The 18,763-nt window shown below is 39.0% G+C and overlaps 1 protein-coding gene across 1 annotated transcript in view; it reads left to right on the plus strand.

The window, feature by feature from the left end:
• Positions 1-18,763, plus strand: part of CNTN5 (contactin 5) — a 544,075-nt gene that overhangs the window by 257,188 nt on the left and 268,124 nt on the right. The window contains exon 5 of the mRNA XM_077805582.1: positions 15,429-15,524. Coding sequence (XP_077661708.1) covers positions 15,429-15,524 — 96 coding nt within the window. The remainder of the gene's footprint in view (positions 1-15,428; positions 15,525-18,763) is intronic.

Consider the following 18,763-nt stretch of genomic DNA (forward strand, 5'->3'; position numbering starts at 1 on the left):
TAGTACTTTGTAATCTTGAAACCATCGATTACCACAAGCACAGATTGGGAATCATGACCCGTAAGGGGTAGCGTATAGGTGTGATGCTGGCAGAGCAGGTGCCAGCTCATGCCAAGGCCCCTCGCCTCACCGAACACTAACAGGCTCATATCTGAAATTTAGTTTGCCTTAACTGTATGTTAGTATTGTTAAGATAAATATTAGAGTTGTAAAAATGTGTTTGGTGTTTAGATCTTATGAATAGCTTGTAGGATGCTGCATGCATTAGTCTTACCCCGTTTTATAAAGCAAGAGCAAATGTCTGCTTTGTATAACTTTGAACAGTATAACTCACCAAGGAGGAAAGGAGCCTTCTCTAATGCAAATGCTGGCTTCCTACAAAAGATGTTAGGTCCTGCTCAAGAAGAAGGCCATTGTATCCAAGTGAGCCATTGTGAGATACCAAAGAATAAAGACTTTGTTAATTAATTAATTCCAATTCAGCAGTCTCTCTTTTGAGTCTGTTTTTGAAGTTTTTTTGTTGAAGAATTGCCTCTTTTAGGTCTGTAATCGAGTGACCAAAGAGATTGAAGTGTTCTCCGATTGGTTTTTGAATGTTATGATTCTTGACATCTGATTTATGTCCATTTATTCTTTTACATAGAGATTGTCCAGTTTGGCTAATGTACATGGCAGAGGGGCATTGCTGGCACATGATGGCATATATCACCTATGCATCTACCAATGTGATATATGCCATCATGTGCCAGCAATGCCCCTCTGCCATGTACATTGGCCAAAATGTACAGTCTCTATGTAAAAGAATAAACAGACACAAATTCTTCAGCAAAAAAACTTCAAAAACAGACTCCAATGAGAGACTGCTGAATTGGAATTAATTTGCAAACTGGATACAATTAATTTAGGCTTGAATAAAGACTGGGAGTGGATGGGTCATTACGCAAAGTAAAACTATTTCCCCTTGTTTATTCCCCCTCCCTCACTACAAAAGAAATTTTCCCTCTATTGGTATTGACACCTCCTCATAAATTATTGGGAGTGGACCACATCTACCCTAACTGAATTGGCCTTCAACATTGGTTCTCCACTAGTAAGGTAACTCCCTTCTCTTCACGTGCCAATAAATATTTATGCCTGTATCTGTAATATTCACTCTGCATCTGAAGAAGTGGGCTTTTTACCCACGAAAGCTTATGCTCAAACAAATCTGTTAGTCTTTAAGGTGCCACTGGACTCCTCATTGTTTTAATTGACCTGGGGTATGTGACTGGTCCTTTGGGACTTGAAGTAACCTAAATATTTTTGTGATCTTTTGTTTAAAGCAACCATCTATCAGAAAGTCTATCTTGCCTGGGTGGCAAGATAGATCAGAATCCCCAAGGGGACTCTCTGTGGCTCCATGTTAAAAGTGTTATAATGCCTGAGTAGCTAGTAATTGTTACTTGGTCAGTGAAATCTATGTATGGAACTGAGAACCAGATTGGGGTTTGTGCCTTGCTTCTTAACCATCTGCCCTGAGGCTGGCACTAATGCTTTTGACCCACTCCAGACAGCATGACATTTGGCATAGTCATGGGAGGATTAACATGCCACAGGTCAGTTGGATTTATAGATCATAGCTCAGCATTGTTAAAAGCTTAAACCTGATATTCAAAGTTTTAAAAGATAAAGATTAGTCACAGTTAGTGAACCACAGTCATATGATGGTCTTGAAACAAAAAACCTTGAAAAGTTAAGTAAGGAGAGGGGACTCTCCCATTTAAAAAAAAAAAAAAAAAGCCCAGATCAGGAGCTGTGATCTTTGCTCATAAATTTTGACCAGATGTCCAATCACTCTGCTGCCCCAGATGGCACAGTGACCTCTGCATGGGAAATGATCCATTTGCAGTACCTGACAGCCCAAGAAGAATGAGCACCAGGGAATGATGGTGGAACTGTGGATCAGGGAGACTGAGGCAACCCAAACAGCAGTCAGTTCCAACAAGAAGGCACAGGAGAGAGTCCACCAAAGATGAACGGCCAGGTTGAGAGGAGAGCCACTCCAGACAACATGATAACAGGTTTGGGGGGATTATGCTCACTCTCCCATCTTTGTGGCTGCCTAGCTGGAGGGAACCCAAAACAGAGAGAGGAAGAGTCCTAGAGTGTATGTGTGTATAGGGGAGTGTCAGTACTTTGAAGGAACATACCTGCAGTAAAGATCGGGACTTAATATGTCCCCCCCATCCCCCCACCACAAACCATAAATATTTGTCAGTGATTCACACAATGATGATTTCCGAAAAACACACTTCAACTGAATTGTGCTGCTGTGATATTTGTAAAAGATACCCAGAAATATAGACACAATTCAAAACCATTCAGCAGTGACTAACTCTGCTCCCATTTAAGTCAATGGATATTTTACTGTTGACCTCAGTGGAATCAAAGAGAGGCCAACAGTGCTTTACCAAATGTCATTGGAAAATTAGAGCTATAAATTAGATCAGTACAGTCACACAGGAAATTCTAATAACCCCACAATATAGAATATCTTCCCCTCACTGACCTGGTCACACACAGTGTTCATAAAATTGACACATCTCAGTATTCATTACATTGTCACATTTCAGCTCACGTCACCCATTCATTATTTTCAAATTAAAAATTAAGAAGGGTTTGGCCATTACGGATTCCATATTATATGTCTGACATCCTCCTATATGAAACACTGCTGCTTGAATCAATGCATCAAGGGACAGTACAACTGGCATTGTTTCCTTTAATCTCTAGCTTAAGAAAATAGAAGTCACATGTGTCTAAAGCGTATTACTGCAGTTGGAATGGTGTTAGCAGTATAGTCTTGAATATTTTAAAATGAAACTTCTTTGTAACAGCCAGGAAAATACACTGGAGAAAATGGGAACAAGGAAAATTATCTACATGGCTTCTAAATACAAAGGAAAGATAAACAAAATGTAGAACTTTAAATAGTGTGTAGTCAAGTATTATGTATGCAGGATTTGTATAGTTTAAGAGAAGATTCTGGCATAGAGGAGTGTTTTAGAAAAAACAAAAATGAGTATGTGTGTATTTCGTAATAAAAGGGACAATGTTGACGATAAAATTTGGTGTAGTGCACAGCCGGGTGTTTAAAAATATACATTACTTAATGTGAGCTCTACATGTGTATATTTTTATTATTGAAAGTTTGACCACTTATTTAATGTGCCTAATCTGGATTTAGAGATAAACTACAAGCATCCAACACTGAAAATCTTCTTTTTTTTTTTTTTTTGATTTGTGTAACTTTGTTCTGTTTTGAATTTTAAAATAAAAAAAAGGGTTGAAAGTAGAACTGGGGAAATAGTGCAAAAAATTTCAGACTATCCATTCAGTTTTTTAAACACATTTGCTTTGACTATGTTAATGCCCCCTTTGTCTTCAGCTTCTGCAAATATTCTATCAAGTGAATTCATGGGAAAGAATACTGGTTAAAATGGTGAACCTGAAGTCATATTTTAGGAAAATTAATTTTGAATTCATAAATGGAAATATGTGTACCTGAAACCTGATTCAATGAATTGTGCTATTCCGATCAAGGAACACAGCAATGAACTGTGCTTGAATTTTGAAACTGAAATATTCATAATGAATTCTTGCAAAGGATTAAAAGCTCAACACTTACTCGCAGAAGTTATTCTGTCAGTAATTTTGAATACAATTTAGGAAAATTTCAGTCTGTTCATGAACAATTCAAAGATGTATAATATATTTCTGTGTTCTGTGAAGAGAACCAGCACAAAGCTATAAACCACTTAAGTCCCAGTTTCACACACAAGCATTTCGGAACTCTACAAACTGTTACTATGGGGAGGATGATTATAATAAATTCTTACCTAGCTGGGAGCCTCATTCTGTAAAGAGTACACTACTTGTACCCTAGTAGAAAACCATAGTTTTGTAGCAAAAACCTTTACTGTCAGTCCAAAATAGCATATAATTAACATTTTAGATAAAGAATGGTATAGAAAACATTAAAACTGGGCAACAAAGTTTAACCTTGTTGGTATTTTCCCCACCCTTGGATGAAAAAAATTAAAATATGATCTTTATGAGATACGTTTTTAGATTTATGCAAGCATTTTTTAAACATCAGGGTAAATTCTCAGTTTCTTTACATCATCATAAACCATAGTAATACCATTGACTTATAAGACCCTAGACAGCTAGATTTCAATTGAGTTTATCTGGCACAACTGAAGTCAGAATTTGGTACACTGCATTGTCATGTGTACAAGTTATTGTACTGCAGAAACTTGAAAGACAACTGAGAAATTATGTGTTGCAGTAGTTTTGAGTCAGGATTGATGAAACTTGACATATGCACATAGACACAGAAGGGTGATCAAACTGAATTAAACATAACCATTAACAAATAAAACCACAGAGAGCAAATACAGCAATTAACATGGTAGGTTGAACAACTAATATTCAAACTTTCTGTAATATTCAATATTATTATTGTCATTTGGTTTTGGTTTTGTAAATAATTTCTTTATTAATTTGAAAGGTAATACTTCGTCTTCTGAATGTAGAACTCCCATTTAAGTCAATAGGAATTTCACATTCAGGTATTTTGACATCTCCATGTATAATATTGGTCAATGTTAATTTAGTTTGGCCCCTTTCCTTAAGTTTTGCTAAATTTATAAATAGAAATGAAGGAAGATAACTTTCGTCCTACTATTCAGAGCTGTGGAAAGAATTGAGGTGTCTTGGCTGTAGACTAAAGCCAAGTGCAATTAAAAAAAATACTTTATAGCTGAGCTACCAGTATGCACTAGATTTCTAGAGCCATATGAATTCCCATATGAATTCTTGGTCCTTTTGGAGACAGATTAATAATGAGTCATGAGAAAAATGTTGCGGAAGACTACCAATTATTTTATTAATTACCAATAGGAGGAGATTACAAGCACTGAATATTTTAATTGAATACTTTATACTTTACCATTCACTTTTTACAAAACATTTAAGAGAAAAGTTTGTAGAATTGTATGTGGATCTCAATACAAGCTAAATATTCATTTATTTCAGTGTTTTGAGATTGCAAAAGTATCACAACTTAATATAACGCACAATTTAAATTAAAGCTTTGGAAATTTCTTTGTAACTTCAAAATGCACTATAAAGTCATACATCATTAATTTCAATATGTAACTTTTTATTGCAGAAACAGTTATTACGGTTTATTAACCACATGTTTGTATTTTGTGTTGTTCAGAGTGTAAAATCAAGGCATATAATTGACTTAGCAGGTTATAATAGAATTATGACAAATACCTTTTTTTTTAAAAAAAAAGAATTATTTCTGTATAACTCTTCTGTCTAAATCTGTGTAAAGAAAGTAAAATCCCAAACTCAAGGTCCATTCGTTTTCACCTGTCTGCTTAATATGAAGATGAGATGTCTGGCTTTTCTGTAATCATATTAAAATGAAGGTGTTTGTCCTTGGTCTGTCAGAATAATTCAGTTTTGTATTAGGGCTATTTTTTAGCTCATTACAAAGAATGCTCTCTGCATTATACATGCCTTAAACATTACTTCAGTTTGTATCTTCATCTTTAACCCATTTCATTTTAAATGTCTCCTTTGAACTCCATCGCAAATATACACACAAACTACTTTTCATTAGATTAGTATAGAAGTGTCTGTACCTCAGGACTCACGTAATGTATTCATTTCTATGAAATAGCTATTACTATTAATATAATTGGGGAATATTTATCCCTCAGAGTCATATATGATGGCACCACACTTCTGTCATTCACTTGGCTTCAGGCAGCACACATTACACTGTTTGCTTAATACAGGAGTGCAAAACTGAGAGGCAGCACAGAACAATAAGGCCTGGCAGAACTGGACCCATCCATGGGCAGTGTAATCATCACCCTGGTCTAGAAGCAGGGGTAGTATTATATACAGTATATTTTGAGAGTAGAGGAGGAAGTAACATCTATGATCCCTGTGGGTTGCTGGCCCCATGGGTCAGTGGTTTGCTGTGGGTTCATTTCTGCTAAAATAATGATGGGTCAAGCACTTGGTAATGAGCATGAAGCTTTCCGCCTCCAGGTCACTGGTAGAGTTGATTGGGAATTTTCAACTAATTGGTTTTGCTGGAAAATACTAATTTGTTGAAACTAAAACTTTTTATAGGAATGTATTTATTTTGACTAAACTTTCATTGGGAATGATTTCTTGGGTCCAGAATAGAATTTTTGGACCTTAAAAGACTGACTTTATATTCCAGTGTTCAGAGCACTAACCTGGAATGTGGGAAACCTAGGTTCAATTCCTTGGTCTGAATCAGGCAGAGCAGAGATTTGTCCTTGGGTCTTCTACTTCTTAGGGGAGTGGCCTAAGCACTGGCCTGTTGATTATTCTGAGGTGGGAGTGTGCTCTCTCTCTCTTTTTTCACAAAAAATGTTGACAGTTTTCAGTTTCATCCTGACATGGAACGGGTCACCAGCCCAAGTCACCAGTTCAAATCCAGCCCAAGTCAAAAGAAATGTCTATCTGACATTGCTTTAGAAGCCTATTTGAACTTAGTTGTTGGTCTTATTCCAGTTCTTGATGGACAATTGTCAACACTAGAAAATCCTACCTCTCCTTTTGTCCCGCTTACTCATCTCAGCAGCAGACAGGACAAAGAAGTCATGAACGTGGAGACTGAATGATCCCTGCACAGGCAGAGGTGATAATGTCAGGTTAGACTTAAGGTACATTAGCAGGGCAGTATGTAAAAGGTAAAACTGGTGAGGCATTTGATGTATGTGTTCTTATGGCTGACAGAGAAATTCAATCTCCACTGCTGTCTATCTGGCATCTTTACTAAGCTCTAAATTTGTTTACCAAAATTAATATACAGATTGAGACTTCTGTGGTCTCTCCTTTAATGGTACCTGATTTGCTTACAGTTAATGAGCCAAGTTCTGGAGCAATTTACTATACATTCATGACATCACTCTGTAAAATGCAAGTGCTTTAAATGATGCACAGTTAATTTTCTTATGCAGTATACTCTCTTTAGAAAGGGGATATACACATGTAAAGTGCAAAATATATTAAGCACCAGAATGGCACATAAATTCTTTTTGTTGTTGTTGTTGCTTTGATTTTCTGTTCACAAACTCTGCTTAATGGAAATATTTCCACCGGAACTACTGATCTTGGAGAAATATGGCCAAAGGAGAGAGATTCTTATAAGGAGATGATTCTCTGTTCATTGAACTCCTCATTAAGCTATCTCCTGTTTTACAATAACGTAAAATCCTCAACAACAAAAAACGAGTACTTGTGGCACCTTAGAGACTAAGGTGCCACAAGTACTCCTTGTCTTTTTGCGAATACAGACTAACACGGCTGCTACTCTGAAACTTGTCATAAAATCTTCAGTGACTACAGTTGGGCATCCCTCTAGTCTATAGAATAATTTCACATATAAGAGAACCTGCTTCGTTCAACCTTTATCCATGTATGAGGGTCATCTATGCATAATTCATTTGCTATAAAGAAGACTGTGCTTATTTTATTTTTTTAAATGAAGCATTCCATTTATTATCCATAGATTTTGGAAGTGGTAGGGGTCATGACTCACATTAAAGTTGCTCGAAGTCATGCAGCTAAAACCTCAGGCCCTGCTTTGAAAATGTAGAGTAGGTGTTATCTTGGCACTAATGCTCAGATAAGGGCAAAGAAATCTAATCTCTCAGGGCATAAACTGAACACCAATAGAGCAGAGAAATATATTTTCTTATCTGTGAGCCATGTATCTCATCGCACACTTTGGCTAGGTGCATTCTTTAGAGGTGTCTGATTTATTCTGATACCGCAGTTATTGATTGCCATTGCAGGCAAAATACTAGACTTGATGACTAATGGTCTGAAAAAGTGTTGTGGTTCCTATGCTCCTAATACTAACACTCCATTCAGTCTTCTATTTTTCTTGAAAAATAGAATAGCAAATAAGTGGTTTGTTAGTAGCTGATCTTCTTTTGTTTAAATGTAAATTTATAGCCAAGATTTATATGGTTAATATTTAACAAAAGGGTATTAACATTCCCTTTCATTCATCTCATCTACCTCAAAGTTATTATTATAACAAGGGGGGATTTCTTACATCATTCTGCAGCTCCCTGTTATTTCTAGGTTTTTTTTAAAGCATTTGTAGTATTTACTTTATAGCCAAACCTGCACTCTAACACTATATTCCTGTACCATAAACTGACTAACAACAACCCCTCTGGTAACATAAGTGCAATTGCATTACTTGTTACTCGAAAGATTTAACTAGTGAGTAATCAAGTGGACTGAAACTGGAACCTTATATTACCCTCCCTACCCCTTGAACTTCGTTGGTTTGACTAAAAGGGAACTTGGGTCCTAAAAACCCATTCATAGAATCATAGAATATCAGGGTTGGAAGGGACCGCAGAGGTCATCTAGTCCAACCCCAACTAAACCATCCCAGCCGGGGCTTTGTCAAGCCTGACCTTAAAAACTTCCAAGGAAGGAGATTCCACCACCTCCCTAGGTAACACATTCCAGAGCTTCACCACCCTCCTGGTGTAAAAGTTTTACCTAATATCCAACCTAAACCTCCCCCACTGCAACTTAAGACTTTTACTCCTTGTTCTGTCATCTGCTATCACTGAGGACAGTCTAGATCCATCTTCTTTGGAACCGCCTTTCAGGTAGTTGAAAGCAGCTATCATATCCCCCCTCATTCTTCTCTTCTGCACACTAAACAATCCCAGTTCCCTTAGCCTCTCCTCATAAGTCATGTGTTCCAGTCCCCTAAACATTTTTGTTGTCCTCCGCCAGATGTTTTCCAATTTTTTCACATCCTTCTTTTAGTGTGGGGCCCAAACTGGACACAGTACTCCAGATGAGGCCTCACCAATGTCGAATAGAGGGGAATGATCACGTCCCTTGATCTGCTGGCAATGCCCCTACTTATACACCCCAAAATGCCATTGGCCTTCTTGGCAACAAGGGCACACTGTTGACTCATAGCCAGCTTCTCGTCCACTGTAACCCCAGGTTCTTTTCTGCAGAACTGCTGCCTAGCCATTCGGTCCCTAGTCTGTAGCAGTGCACAGGATTCTTCCGTCCTAAGTGCAGGACTCTGCACTTGTCCTTGTTGAACCTCATCAGATTTCTTTTGGCCCAGTCCTCTAATTCGTCTAGGTCCCTCTGTATCCTATCCCTACCCTCCAGCATATCTACCTCTCCTCCCAGTTTAGTATCATCTGCAAACTTCCTGAGGGTGCAATCCATGCCATCCTCTAGATCATTAATGAAGATATTGAACAAAACCGGCCCCAGGACCGACCCTTGGGGTACTCCGCTTGATACTGGCTGCCAGCTAGACATGGAGCCATTGTTCACTACCCATTGAGCCCACCAATCTAGCCAGCTTTCTATCCACCTAGTTTCTTTTTTTGCAAAATTGTAACTTGACTATTGAGTTCTTTTCTTTTCTGTCTTTTTCTTTTTGCGTGGAGGGTGGGAATCATAGAATCATAGAATCATAGAATATCAGGGTTGGAAGGGACCTCAGGAGGTCATCTAGTCCAACCCCCTGCTCAAAGCAGGACCAATCCCCAATTAAATCATCCCAGCCAGGGCTTTGTCAAGCCTGACCTTAAAAACTTCTAAGGAAGGAGATTCTACCACCTCCCTAGGTAACGCGTTCCAGTGTTTCACCACCCTCTTAGTGAAAAAGTTTTTCCTAATATCCAATCTAAACCTCCCCCCCTGCAACTTGAGACCATTACTCCTCGTTCTGTCATCTGCTACCATTGAGAACAGTCTAGAGCCATCCTCTTTGGAACCCCCTTTCAGGTAGTTGAAAGCAGCTATCAAATCCCCCCTCATTCTTCTCTTCTGCAGGCTAAACAATCCCAGCTCCCTCAGCCTCTCCTCATAAGTCAATCTTCCCATTACAGAAAAAAAACAAACCTCAAACCTCTTATCCCAAAGACACTTATTACTAGAGCTAGTTGGAAAAGGGGTTTTATTTCTATGGAAAACTTTTTATTTCTGTGGAAAACGTTTTTGGCAAAAAAGCAATCACCAAAATATTTCAGCTTCAAACCAAAATATTTCAATTCTGAAATACTGCCACATTTCCTTATGGGAGATATAATTTAGGTGCATCATGGGAAATGAAAACTGGCTGGCCCTTAGTGGAAAGGCTGGTATCAAGAGACACCTAAACTCAAATTCCTGTGAGGCAATGCCATGGCATTTCAGAATCAAAATATTTCAGTTTTCCACTGAAATATTTTACTTATCAGTTTTTCAATGAAAAGTGGAATATTTCTGCAGAAGATAGACACTTTTTGCAAAATATTTCAATGTATTGAAAATCTAATTTTCCAATGAAAAAAAGTTTTGACAGAAAATTTTCAACCAGTCCTACTCATTACGCTGAAGATTGGTGTTCCAAAAGATACAGTTTGCAAAATCAAAACTGAAAGAACAAGGATTGTAAACACAAAACACTGCCATCTTGGCCAGAACTCTAGAACTAACTATCAGTGATCAGCCCTTACATGACTCAGAATCCAAAGTATGAGGCTGATATATCTTATTTTCTTTCAATTATCTGATTTTCCTACAAAGATGAGAGAGTTATGAAAAAAAGTGGTGTTACTTCTGTAGCATGTGTAGAATCAAAGAGATGCAGAAAAGCAGACATACAGAAAGGATGTCAGGTAGTCTTTGTTAAATCATCCCTGTAATGATGTCAGCAGGAATCATTAGCATAATTTTCTTTTCCAAAATCATAGGAAGGCATTCTTGTTTCTGATTACTTCTGTTCCTGAACATAGAGAAATGGTATGGGTATCTCTCATTGTGCTTAGCTCCTCTGGATTCAGAACATGTTCTCCTTCTCAAAATATGTTGAAACCACAACAAATCAATTCCAGATCTATCCAAATTTTAAATTCAGTGAGGTTTGCAAAGGCATATCATTTGAATCTCTAATCTCAGAACAAGTCAAACTACATAATTTCGGGAGCTCACTGATCTTTTCATTGACAGTAGTTTCATCAGGTTCTCATTGAAAGGAGGCCAAGAACAATGATTATAACAAGCAGTCAGGGTTTGCGTGTTGCTCATTTTATCTAGGAAACGGAGATGGATCTGAAGCCTCAAATACTGAGGGATCAGGACTTTTTACATCTCATCTTGAAGTCAGCACCATTCTGTGGCACCCAGCTTATTTTTTCTTGGAAGTTTTCCATCCCATTGATCAGGCCTGACCCTGCTTAGCTCCTTATATAGGATGAGATCACAACTTGAGGAGACATGTTGCTTCTCACTCCGGAAGTAGATGCATTTCAGTGATAAGTGTCTACATAAAGTGTTCCAGAACCTTTCTGGATAAATGTTGCTTATATAAATCAGTATAAATCAAATGGATAAACAAATATGTTTTTGAAGTAAATATTAAACTAATTGGCACATGAAATTACAAGCCCAACAGCAAAGGTTTTAAATGAATCTGTAAACTCAGTGTTTGTACCCTGTGGCTGGAGAATTGCAAATATAGTACCTATATTTAAGAAAGGAAAAAGAAGGGGTCTGGGAAACTATCAACCTGTTAGTTTGACCGCAATTGTATACAAGGTCTTAGAACAAATGTTGAAAGATAGAGTAGTTAAGGACCTAGAAATAAATGATATTTGGTATAAAATACAATATAATTTTACAAAAGATAGAACAAGGCAGACCAACCTGATCTCTTTCTGTGAGAGAGAAATGAAGTAGATCTGATCTAACTGGATTTCAGTAAAGCATTTGATACAGTTCCATAGGGCAAATTATTAGTTAAATTGGAAGATGGAGATTAATATGAGGATCAAAAGGTGGGTAAAGAACTGATTTAAGGGGAAACTGCAACATGTCATATTGAAAGGTCAGGTTATAAATGGAGTTTCTCCAGGATCGGTCTTGGGACCAATCTTATTCGATGTTTTCAGTAATTACCTTGGCACAGAAAGTGGGAGTGTGCTAACAAAATTTGCAGAAGACCCAAACTGGGAGGCATTGTCAATACAGAGGAAAACTGGAATATCGTACAAGAAGATTTAGACAACCTTTAAAACTGGAGTAATAGAAATGGGATGAAATTTAATAGTGCAAAGTCATGCACTTAGAGACTAATAACAAGAATTTTTGCTATATTCTGGGGACATGCCAGATGGAAGTGACAGAGGAGAAAGAACTGGGTGTATTGGTCAACCACAGGATGACTATGGGCTGCCAATGTGATGCAGCCATGGAAAGGCTAAAACAATACTAAAATGCATTAGGTGAGGTATTTTCAGTAGAGACAGGGAAGTGTTATTACCATTGTACTGGTGAGACCTCTAGTGAGACCTCATCTGGAATACAGTGTGCAGTCCTGGTCTCCCTAGTTTAAGAAAGAAATTCAAGCTGGAACAGGTGCAGAGAAGGGCTACTAGGATGATCAGAGGAATGGAGAACCTACCTCATGGGAGGAGACTTAAGGAGCTTGGCTTGTTTAGCCTAACAGGACAAAGGTTGAGTAGAGTTACAATTGCTCTTTAAAAATACATCAGTGGGGTATACATCAGGGAAGGAGAGGGGTTATTTAAGTTAAGGACCAATGTTGGCACAAGAACAAATAGATTTAAATTAGCCATCAATGAGTTTAGGTTTGAAATGAGATGAATGTTTCCTACCATCAGAGGAGTGAAGTTCTGGAACAGCCTCCCAAGGGGAATAATGGGGACAAAAAACATAATTCTTTGAAGACTGATAAATTTATGGGATAGGCCCATCCACAACTACTATTAGTAACTATCCTCAATGGCAGGTGATGGGACACCAGATGGAGAGGGTTCTGAGTTATTACAGAGAATTCTTTCCCAAGTGTCTGGCTGGTGGGTCTTGCCCACATGATTAGGGTCTCACTGATTACCGTATTTGCGGTCAAGAAGGAATTCCCCCAAGTCAGATTAGCAAAGCCCCTTTCTCCACAGCCTGGGGCGTGGGTCACTTGGTGATGTGAACTAGGGTAAATGGTGGATTTTCCATAACTTGAAGTCTTTAAATCAAGATTTGAGGACTTCAGTAACTCAGTCAGAGGTTATGGGCCTATTGCAGCAGTTGATGGGTGCAGTACTGTGGCCTGCAATGTGCAGGAGGTCAGACTAGAGTCAGGGGTAGTCAACAGGTGGACTACGGGCCAAATCCAGACTGCCAGATGCTTTTGAATGGACCACAAAATCTTTTTATTTCCTTATTATTGTCATTATTGTTATTATTTTTGTATTATTTTCTCTGGAATCTGGACCTTGACTATACCTTGACCAAGAAATTTGGACCTTAACAAAAATAATTGATTACCACTGACACTAGATGATCATCACAATCCCTTCTGGCCTTAAAGTCTAGGAGTCTATGGAGCACCTGATGGAGAACTCTCTGAAATCCACCTCCCGTATTAGGTCATACTTTGAGAAATCATCACTCAGATAAGTGGATCCCAGACAGTTAAATTCTCTGGAGATAATAGCCAATACCTTGATCTATACCTATAAGTGAATAGGTGCTTCAATAGATCATTGAGCCCCATATGACAAATACTTTTTCTGGCTCATTATACTCCTATGTTCAGGAACTTCATTCTGCAGCAGTGGAAGCTTCTGAGTCCTCATTGAGCGGTATCCTGACTATATTGCAGTAATCTAGCCATGATCAACATCAGAGAGGAATGTTCATAGCCTCCAGATCAACCACAGGCAAATAACGGTACACACAGGATGTTTGTCACTTGAGACTCCATGATGACTAATGGTTCAAATATGACCCCAAGACAACAAATCTGCCCTAGTTCCTTTCCTGTAAATATTCAAGTGAGGGCATAACCATGAAGTTTGATTCTACATCCAGCTCTAAAGGCCCCTGTAATTCAAGGAGGAGTCAGATCTTCTGGATGAAAGGCAGCATATAAATATAAGCTATTCATAACTAGAGCTGGTCATAATATTTTCATCAGAACAGGTTTTCATCAGAAAAAGTTGTTTCAACAAAACCAAACTTTTTAAAGAAATTATATTTCAACAACATTTCCGTTGGAAGGGAAGTATTTCAGAATGACATATCTTTCATTTTGGAAACAAAATTGTTTTGGAAAATTTCAGAGTTGTTTCAAATTTCAAAATTGTGTTTTTATGTTATGATTTTTGGTGTTTTTTTTAATTTTCAGATTATTGTCATTATTTATGTTTGTTTTGTAATGAAACAGTTTGATACAAATAGGAGACACATTGATCTAAAAAAGAAGATAACATGTTTCCATCATTATTAACCCTGACTGACAACTGCACTCATCAGTACTAGCAGCTGCCCTTTATAATATGAACGATAAAATAAAACTAATAGACTATTTCAACTCTGTTATATGATGACCGCACAAGAAGTGTGCATACTATCCATTATTGCTTATGTGCTATTAATGTTAAAAAATAATATAAAATGAAAAAAATCTAAGCAAAATTTCAAAATGTTATGAAACAAAACTTTTCCAAAATGACAAAAATTTACAGGATGATTGTTTTGCAAAATATTTTGAAAAACCTTGCTTTCATTCCGATTTGTAACAGAAAAATATTTAAAATGTTGACATTTTCCATGAATCAGAAATAGTGAGTTTCAATTAGCTCTCTTCATCGTCAGGAACTGCAGCTTCACTCAAAAGTTTAGTGGGGGACGTGAAATATACCTAATTCAATTTCAGTTGCTGGGAGAAATTTAGGAAGGCAAAATGTAGTTACCCAAAACTGGATTATGTCTTGGATACTGGAGAAACTATATGGGAAAGAGTATTAAAAATAAACCTGCTATATAGCAGATTTGCTTATAGAGCCATGGAAGCGGATTCTCCTCCCCACTTATAACAATGTATTGTACACAATATTATTTGGATGACACATTAACAACCCTCTATAGGCTGCAGATTAGACACAAGGCAGCCTCTTCACCTTTATTTCTCTTTTTCTATGCATGAATGTCTTTTATCAGTGAAGGAAATCAATAAAGAGGAAATGGTAAAAAGAAATAAAAGAGCTATTAAATGTCTGTTATAAATGGTACACTGCCTAATACTTTTCCACTTACACCATATCCATGCACGGTGAGGAGCAATAAACAGTGTTAAAGTAATGTAAAAATCTTGGCAGTAGAAATAGATTTATTTTTAAAGACCCTCCTGTCATAGATTAAGAAATGAAAATAAGGCACTGTCAGCATTGTAAAAAAAAAAGAAATAAAGTGTAAATCACATTAGTAGCAAAATTAAATAACTTCCCTCTCCATGCAACTAAAACGTTGTGTTATGTTGACAGATCTGGGAAATTTTAGTGGCCGGACAAGAAGCGCAGTCTCAGTACGTGAAGGTCAAGGGGTTGTTCTGATGTGCTCTCCTCCACTTCATTCACCAGGTACAGTAGGCTTCATTTTGTATTGATACTGCTCTGTTTTAGTGTCTGCTCATTATTTTCGAACATGTTTGACTAAAACTTGAAAGGTGAAATATGCACAGTTCTGCTGACAGTTCTTGGAGTACCAAAGGAGTAATTAAAGATCATATACTGTAAATGCCATTGAGTAGGCAGGGTTTCTGGGATAAGATTGTCCTATTCTCACTATTCCTGTTGACTGTAACAGCAATAGTCTTCATAACACGAGTGAGTAATATGCTGCCCTTGGGTCACAGAAGGTGATTTCTTTTAGGGTTTAGAAGCCTTCAAAAATTTCTTCCAAATGTCAGTGCTGAGATACAGTTGTTGAATACAAATTGACGTTTGTTTTGACTAGTACAGCCATGATTTTGGTTGCATTCCCTTGCTGCATAGCTTCGTTTCCAGCACAACAGCATCATTGCTAGAAGTCAGAAATAATCATAAATCCCAAGAAACGGATCCATCTGACACTTTCCAAACAAAAGCTTAGAAAAATGCCAATGTGGTTAAGTTTTTCCTTCTCAAACTCATTCTCCTGCAGACGGTGTGTGGATGGGTAAATAATTTTTATAGAAAGTCTGATATTTGCACACTGTATATTCAGGGGTAATTCCTGGAGAAACTTTAGATAATTCAATAACTTTCTTGTCCATAGATACTGTAGAATGGTTCTTTTTCCTACTTGGGCTTGAGTTCCATGTTTAGAGGAGATTTGCTTCTTTGTTCATATAGCGGTCCTAGAGAGAAGTTATACTCTGTAGAAAGAAGAGCTTTCAGAGGAGAGGTTAAACCAAAGGGAGCACAATCTTGTTTAATTTGATAGAACAGGTTTGAGTTTGTTTAGAGGTTTTTGTTTTGTTTTGGTGGTGTTTTTTTCTTTCGTTGGAGGGGCTGCAGGTGGGGTTGGTTTCCATAGCACTGGGCTGATTTCCAACTATCTGTCCTACACCTCTCAAAAAGCTCACTGCTCTTTTCTGGGCCCATTTTTCAGTTGCTCTTATCTTTTAAAGGACTCTTCTAATCTAGGACGCCATAGTATCTAAGCAATTAGCTCCTTTTCATTCAATTCAATTGCACAGTACTGTGGCATCACTACTACATGTGAGAATTCAGTGAGGAGAAGGAGTGGGGCAATTCCAGCACATAGACAGGTACTGGGTCTGGCTTTACAATACCGGCAGAGATTGAGAGGACAGAGGGAATTGGTCATTGCTGCATTCATAAGCCACCCCACTCTTTACCATCTATCATTTCCCAAAACACCTCATCTTCCTACATGCTACCCAGACACATGCCCTTCATATGTTTTCCCAATAATTATGCCTCCAGCTATGCCTTTCCAAATCTTCTGAAGGGTAAAAGAATGGCATAGGTGTTAAGAGTTACTCCTGAGGGCATTCTGTGCCAAAAAAATAAAAATTCTGTGCACAATATTTTAAAATTCTGCAAGTTGTATTTATCAATAAATGCAGAGGTTCCAGCATGGCAGTGGGGAGGACAGGCCACTGGCTGTATGAAGATGGGAAATCACCCTGCAGCCACTCCTGCCTCCGCCCTCAGGACACAGACTCAGTGGTAAGGCTGCATCTGACCCTGACACAGCACAAGTCCTGGGCCTGCCCCAGAAACACCCTGGGGCCTGTGCCTCTGTGCCAGGTGCACCAGGTGTGGGGCAGGCAGTCTCAACCAGGCAGGATCCAAGTGTGGAAGGACTCAGTGTGGGGGGATCCAGGTGTGGTGTGAGAGGATTCTGTGTGGGACAATCTGGGTGCAGGCAGCTCAGTGGGGGGGTCTAGGTGTGAGGGGATCTGGATGCACAGAGTTTCGTGGGGGCACTTTCCAAGTGCAGGGTTAATGGGACTCTGCAGGGGCTTCTAGATGAAAGTGGTTGGGGCTCAGCGGAGGGGTCTGGGTTTGGGGGTCTCTGCAGGGGGATCTAGGTGCTGGGGGAGTGGGGCTTGGTGGGGGTCTGGATGCAGCTAGTTTAGTGGCAGTGGCAGTGGCATGGGCATCTAGATGTGCGGCTCAGAGCGGTGCAGGAGGGTGGAACTCATCAGGGTGGGTGTTTGAGTGCAGGGAGCTCAGTGGGGGGGTGGTATGGCTGCAGGCGTGGGAGTCTGGAGGCAGGGGGTCTAGGTGCAGGGGGGCTCCAGATGCCGGGGTTGAGGTTCAGTGCGGTGGGGTTCGAATATGAAGGGCGAGGGGGGGTTCTGAATGTACAGGGTGAGGCTTAGCCAGGGTGTCTGGGTATGGGAGGTCCAGATGCACGGGGGTTGGGTGGATGGGGAGCAGCTCCCCAAACAGTGACCCCACCCCCCTCAGCTGCGGAGCGATGGGGGCAGGAAGCAGGGCAGAATGCTGAGCTTTCTGCAGCTGGGGAAGGCTTCTGGGGGTGGGCCTGACACAGTCCCAGCCACTCCTTGAAGGAGAAGGGGAAGTTCCATCCTCTCCTGCCTCCAGCCCAGCTGGGACTAGCAGCTGATCCCGGCTCAGGGTAGGAGACAAAGATCTGAGGTGGAATGTCAAATCTAACCACTCCCCACATCCTCTTAAGCAATGCCTCCAACAAAAAGGTCCTACTTCTCCATCCTTAAATTAGTGGGACTGCTCGCTTGAGTAACTGCCCACCAGCATGAATAAGGACTGCACTTGGGTCCTTTAAAGCCAGTGACGGTATTGTAGTGGCAGGGCACAAATGACTCTGTGAAGAACAGGGATGAAAGAAATACTGGTTTATGAATGTAACTTGTTTTCACACATGAGAAAAAGTAAGTGTGATTAAATAACACACAGGTTACTAGTTCCTTCAGGCACCAGTCGGTGAGGAATACTTTTTATCAACTGCTTGCCAATCTCCAAACAAGACTGCTGAACAATTGATAAAAATACTACACATTTATTTCCAGAGGGCTTTGCAATGTAATCACAGAGTCTTTTTCATATTCATATAGGTTATTCGGGTTATTAATATATTTTTGCTCTGATGTGTTATCCAGGGATGATGATGATGATGATGATGATTAAAAAACCCCAAAGAAACAAAAATGAAGAAAATGAAATGTGTTTTTAAATAAATCATGTGATTAGTTGTACAGTTTCTTGTTCAAAATAATTTCCATATGAAATGAGCACAAAATACCCCTCTAAAATAAAGTTACCAACTGCAGCACCTTAAACCTGTGTGGGATGTTGAGCAAAGTCAGAGGGCCGGAGAATGA

Source organism: Eretmochelys imbricata, chromosome 1 (genome assembly GCF_965152235.1).
Source record: "Eretmochelys imbricata isolate rEreImb1 chromosome 1, rEreImb1.hap1, whole genome shotgun sequence".
NCBI classification, from domain to species: domain Eukaryota; kingdom Metazoa; phylum Chordata; order Testudines; family Cheloniidae; genus Eretmochelys; species Eretmochelys imbricata.